Source organism: Carex rostrata, chromosome 19 (genome assembly GCF_964058835.1).
Source record: "Carex rostrata chromosome 19, lpCarRost1.2, whole genome shotgun sequence".
NCBI classification, from domain to species: domain Eukaryota; kingdom Viridiplantae; phylum Streptophyta; class Magnoliopsida; order Poales; family Cyperaceae; genus Carex; species Carex rostrata.
In genome coordinates this window covers 2429823-2436067 of record NC_135936.1, presented here as the reverse complement: position 1 = coordinate 2436067, position 6245 = coordinate 2429823, and the positions used below count along the sequence as shown (strand labels likewise).

The 6245-nt window shown below is 35.5% G+C and overlaps 1 protein-coding gene across 1 annotated transcript; it reads left to right on the top strand.

The window, feature by feature from the left end:
• The first annotated feature begins 622 nt into the window (after positions 1–622).
• Positions 623–6245, top strand: LOC144571335 (beta-galactosidase 9-like). The gene is made up of 18 exons (XM_078320592.1): positions 623–1181; positions 1324–1419; positions 1516–1628; positions 1720–1786; positions 1882–1974; positions 2085–2228; positions 2686–2774; positions 2877–2982; positions 3076–3163; positions 3255–3373; positions 3468–3632; positions 4029–4198; positions 4295–4404; positions 4511–4620; positions 4707–4817; positions 4904–5005; positions 5197–5402; positions 5742–6245. The coding sequence occupies exons 1-18, from the start codon at positions 1002–1004 to the stop codon at positions 5848–5850; spliced, it is 2178 nt and encodes a 725-aa protein (XP_078176718.1). The 5' UTR covers positions 623–1001; the 3' UTR covers positions 5851–6245.

The following is a 6245-nucleotide window of genomic DNA, read 5'->3' as shown; positions in this document are numbered from 1 at the left end:
ATATATTTGGAGATGAGCTACGATGAGCTATGGAGTAAAATGAGTTGGTACTGCATGACGCAAGACTGGTTAATATATGTACACAACAATAAACCCATGTGAAATTATGTTAACTAGAAAAAAAAAAAATTTATGTTAACACCGTCAAGGATTTCTGTCGGGCGGGGCATCCCACATAAATTTGCTTGGGTATCCGAGATTTTGTTCCCCCTCAATTTTTAAAATCTACCGCCAATTTAACGTTAGTTATTTCCTCATCTTTAAAAAAATTGAGATAACATGAACATCATTTACAACAAAACAAGAGTGGTTGTATGACCTCCCTGTCAATGTTATATCCTCTGCAATCGTTTAATCTTTCGTTCAGTAAAATTCATCTATTACAAGTCTAACAATGAAATCTAAACTGTTATGGAGCGCAAATAATACTTGTTTGATAGTCGGTAGTTCAGAACAATTATCATCGGACTTCATCGATTTATAAAATTAAATTGCACTAGTTTCCATTTTATCCAAATTAATCATAAACAAACCTAACTAACAGCATTAATTTCCATCGTTGGGGTGTATGATTGATACCATTCCAGAGAACTTAAAGAGTGCTTCTATAAATGTGGTCCCCACATTTTGTACCCAATCCCTTCTCTCCTGATGGAGAGGATATCAACACCTTTTCGTCTCTCTTAGTATTAAACCACACTGAGGCCCTCTGTACTGTCTCCCACTCCACTTCATCCCTCTCTCTCTCTCTCTCTCTCTCTCTCTCTCTCTCTCTCTCTCTCTCCACGGCTGGTACAGTATAGCTTGGGAACAGAACCCAAGAGAGAGCTTGAGTTATAACAAAAGAGAGGGAAAAAGAAAAAGACATACATTTTCACTTTTGAATTCTGATTCCTATCTTTCTTGGCACAATACACCATACTTGATTCCCAATTGATGAAAACTAGCATATAACACCCAAAAACAATTTACAAAGAGAAGAAATTTTACATTTTTTTATTATGGGTTCAATGAATCCGTCTATGCGCTGCATTTTTGGGTTTTTAGCATTGCTTCTCTCAGCTCTACTGATACAAACGATCAATGCAACTGTTTCTTACGACCACAAGGCATTGATCATAAATGGGAAGAGAAGGATCCTCATCTCTGGTTCAATTCACTACCCCAGAAGCACACCTGAGGTAAACATTTTCCCATCTTTTTTTATAAATCATTTTGGGCAAAAATAGTTGATAAATTTGGTTTTAATTTGTTTCTGGTTTTGATTGACGAGAAAATGATAATGCTCTGTTTTAATTTAGATCTTTTTGGAAAATTGTGTAGATGTGGCCTGACCTAATTCAAAAGGCTAAAGATGGCGGCCTGGATTGCATTCAAACCTATGTTTTTTGGAACGGTCATGAGCCTTCTCAGGGACAGGTTTCCTCCTTCACAATAGTTTTGAAAATAGTAGGTTTATTTGAAACTTTTTTGTTGCTAATTGGTCTCTCTCTATTCATGTGTTTGGTACTGTAGTATTACTTTGAGGATAGGTACGACCTGGTACGATTCGTTAAACTAGTCAAGCAAGCTGGTCTCTATGTTAATCTTCGAATTGGTCCCTATGCTTGTGCCGAATGGAAGTTTGGGTAAGAAATACGACCTCAAATTTCAAAAATTTACTTTCTACATGAAAGAACCATATCTTGATGATATCTGGACTTGGGTAATTTTTTACAGTGGTTTTCCTGTTTGGCTCAAGTATGTTCCTGGCATCAGCTTTCGGACAGACAATGCTCCTTTTAAGGTAATAATATAATATAAAATTAATTTCAAAATTTGATAGTTAACTAATGTCATTTACATTTATTGAAAATGGTGCTATTTATTATTGTATTTTAGGCAGCCATGCAAAAATTCACGGAGAAAATTGTCTCTATGATGAAATCGGAAGGTTTATTTGAATGGCAAGGTGGTCCCATTATCCTATCCCAGGTACAATTTTTCAAACCACATGGAGAATTTTGTTTTCTTCTCAAGAAATAACTTACTGTGACAATTGAATATTAATTAAAGCGGCATTCTTTTTGATAAATTCCTGGTAGATTGAAAATGAATATGGTCCGATGGAGTCAGTTATGGGATCGGGTGCCAAGTCATACGCAAACTGGGCTGCTAAAATGGCAGTTGGTTTAAACACAGGCGTGCCGTGGATCATGTGCAAGCAAGATGATGCCCCTGATCCAGTGGTATGAATAATTCAGAATTATTTCCTTGGCACTTCCTTTTTTTTTTATAATTAACATGGGTTCAGGCAAGCAAACATTTGGCCTCATAATTGCAAGGAAATAGATAATTCCTGACAAACTTTATTCAAAGTTGACCATTTAACTGTATATAAGATTCTGTTTGAAATTTTGTGAAGATTGTCATATTTGGTTGTAGTGTTTCTCAAATTGGAATCCACTTATTCATGTACATGGATAAAAGCTTTCGTGGGGTGTAGGCATTTCACTTTCATTCCTTTAGAGGAGTATTCCTTTCCTTTTTCAAATTGTATTACTATAAACCAGGATAATTTCTTATCCCTTTTTGTAAATTGAAGACAAAGTGATGCCTCTGAACTTCAGATTTCACATCAATTATTTAGTTCTTGGTTGTCCTTTGCAAGTACTTTTGACTTTAAGTTTCTGAAATTTTTTGTAGATCAACACTTGTAATGGTTTTTACTGCGACTACTTCTCACCAAACCAAAAGTACAAGCCAACTATGTGGACTGAAGCCTGGACTGGATGGTACTTCTTTTCTCTCTTTAGCTCTTTTCATTCTTTGTGAATCTTAATTTAGTATATTTATTGTTAGTAAAATGCTCAAATATAAAATATCCAAATTTGTAGGTTTACAGCTTTTGGTGGGGCAGTCCCACATAGACCTGTAGAGGATTTGGCATTTGCTATTGCAAGGTTTATACAAAAGGGTGGATCATTTGTTAATTACTATATGGTACTGCTACTTTAAATAATTAATTACTTTTGGTATCTCCTGATTATTTAAAGCAATATATATAATTAAATTAATTATGATTTTTTTCTGTAGTATCATGGAGGGACGAATTTTGGACGTACTGCTGGTGGTCCCTTCATAGCAACTAGCTATGATTATGATGCCCCAATTGATGAATATGGTATGCGCAATTATCTCCTTTATTATACTATTTCCATTATGCTACTTTCTCCATAATTTTTTATTTAAATGAAAATATTCTGTTTGGTCAGGTCTCCTAAGGCAACCCAAATGGGGTCATTTGAGGGACATGCACAAGGCAATCAAACAAGCCGAGCCAGCCCTGATCTCTGGCGACCCCACAATGCAGTCACTAGGAAATTATGAAAAGGTCTTAATTTTTAACATATCCATTATAACTTTAAACACTAACCAGAATTATTTGCCTAATCGCAATAATTATTTTCTTTCTGTTTTGTACCCAGGCCTATGTGTTCAAGTCAAAAGATGGAGCTTGTGCAGCCTTCCTTTCTAACTACCACCAAAGTTCCTCTGCTAGGGTTATATACAATGGATTGCGATATGATCTCCCGGCTTGGTCCATAAGCATTCTCCCAGATTGCAAAACAGCTGTTTTTAATACTGCTACTGTGAGAACTACCTCTTTGCTCAATTATTTTCCAATTTAGCAACCTTTTTACAAAAATAAGTTTTGGAAGAAAAGAGTTTGATGTGTGGTTGGGTTCTAATTGAAACATTTTCAGACCAATAATCATGCTTAAATATTTTTTTTTGGTAGTTTCCTGAAAAACAATTCATTAGGTTTGTATTTATGTCCAGTAATGCCTCTAATAAAGATAGTGGGCTCCTTTAATTTAGTGTATGACACTAAACTAGAAGCCAATTACCTACTATAAAAATATTTATATTCATGTTTTTGGATTAACAAGTTGCTGACAAACAGGCTGTCTGAGGAACATTTAAATTTTTATATTGGTTGAACATGGAAGGATCCTACAACATGTGTATTTTTCTAATATTTACAGGTAAAGGAGCCTACCTTATGGCCAAAAATGAACCCAGTTGGGAAATTTTCATGGACATCTTATGGCGAGAACACAAATTCTTTAGATGATAACTCATTTACAAAGGATGGTTTATATGAGCAACTTAGCCAAACTTGGGACAAATCAGACTACCTTTGGTACACTACCTAGTAAGTTACAACTGCCCCCCCCTTCCAAACAACTCATCTGATGAGTCACATAACTCGCCTAATTTCTCTCTGACATTCTCTGTATTTTGATTTTAGTGTTAATATAGCGCAAAATGAGAATTTCTTAAAGACCGGAGTGTGGCCATATCTTTCAGTTGATTCAGCTGGCCATGCATTACATGTTTTTGTCAACGGGAAATATGCAGGTTAGCAATACATATATCCCTCATGACTGAAAATTTTCTCCTGTTACAATTTTCTAAAATATTTTTGTTTTATATTTTCATTAACTTTTTTCATTATTTCTTTTAGGCTCTGGCTATGGAGGTTATGATAGTTCGAAGTTAGAGTTCTGGAAAAGTGTTAACTTGTGGGCTGGTAGCAACAAAATATCTATTCTTAGTGTAGCTGTTGGCCTAGCAGTAAGTTCTTAAGTTAAAAATCAATAACAATTATAGAATTAATTATGATCTTGTTACTTAATTCATTTGGGCCTTTCTGCTTTTAGAATGTCGGTACACATTTTGAGAACTGGAATATTGGTGTGCTTGGACCAGTGGTCTTATCAGGACTGAATGAGGGAAAAAGAGATCTCTCGAGACAGAAATGGACATATCAGGCAAGAATGATTAACTTTGTATCACTCATTGTAAATTTTATACATATGCATATTATCTTGTCAAATAAATATTTTTTATTATTTAGATCGGTCTCAAAGGAGAAAACGTAGGCCTTCATACTGTGAGTGGAAGCTCATCGGTTGAATGGGGCAGTGCCTATGCAAAGCAGCCTCTCACATGGTACAAGGTGAGAAAATGTTACATTTCTCCCCTCTGCAGATTTCAAAAGTTCTAAAAGTGGTGACAGTTCCATCTCTGACCTCTTACATTTCATAAAAATGTATGTACTAATGACTAATGAGGAAGTGTTATCTATGGGAAAAAGGGTTCCTTGAACAGTCATGTACCTTTTTATTAAAAGTAGATCTTTTTTTTTAGGCTTACTTCAATGCACCAGCTGGAAATGACCCTCTTGCACTTGACATGAGTAGCATGGGTAAAGGCCAAGTTTGGGTCAATGGTCAACACATTGGCCGATACTGGCCAGCTTACAAGGCTTCTGGAGATTGCAGCGCGTGCAGCTATGGTGGTACCTATAGTGAGAAGAAGTGCGCGACCAACTGTGGGGACTCCAGCCAGAAATGGTACGTCATTAATTTTAGTCTGGCCTGTCAATCCAATAATGGCCAACCTGTCCTGTTCACATACATTGATGTTGTACCAGCAAAATTACCAAAAAGAGATCCTTGATTGTTTCTTTTTATTCTTTATCTAGTTTATTTATTTAACAAGTAAGCACATTTTGTTGCTAGTACATCTTGTTTGTACTGCTGCACACTGTCATTTATCTTTTTGTTTGGTTGGTTTTTATTGGGGCTGAATTAATGCTGCATTGATGTTTGTCCCAGTACAAGTTTGATCCAGTACGGTATATAATTAATTATCCTTGATACTTATTCTGACATATTTTTGGATTTCATTAGGTACCATGTGCCAAGGTCGTGGGTTAATCCATCTGGTAACTTGTTGGTTGTGCTTGAGGAGTTCGGTGGTGACCCATCTGGCATCACACTGGTAAAACGGACTACCTAATGAGAAGATAATATCATGCCATGAGATGTGAATAATTGGTTACTGTAAAAATACAAAAGTATACATGCACATTTACATACATTGTGTGTCAGGTATACAATTAGTATGTATCAATAGTTGGTAGGCTAATTATTATCAAATTAGCTATCAGTGCAGTTGCAGAAACTGTAGTTGCACTTGCCATCAGATAAAAATTGCTTCTTTGAGGGATAAATTATGTTATAAAAATGTTGGGTTTATTGCTATTTTTGTTGTTGGAATCATTATTTGTTATATTGTGGAATAACTTATTCCAGGCTGGGGATTTAAGGCGCCTGTGGCATGTTGACAGACAGTATGTTGTCTATAAATTTGTAAGAAACAAGAACAACAGTGAATAAAGTATATTTTTGTCA

What these genes read in the sequence shown, in the direction of transcription:
- LOC144571335 (XM_078320592.1), top strand. Translation starts at nt 1,002, where the DNA reads ATGGGTTCAATGAATCCGTCTATGCGCTGCATTTTTGGGTTTTTAGCA. An exon ending in TGTCAACGGGAAATATGCAG is followed by an intron (nt 4,405 to 4,510) that starts GTTAGCAATACA and finishes TATTTCTTTTAG; the next exon opens with GCTCTGGCTATGGAGGTTAT. An exon ending in GACAGAAATGGACATATCAG is followed by an intron (nt 4,818 to 4,903) that starts GCAAGAATGATT and finishes TTTATTATTTAG; the next exon opens with ATCGGTCTCAAAGGAGAAAA.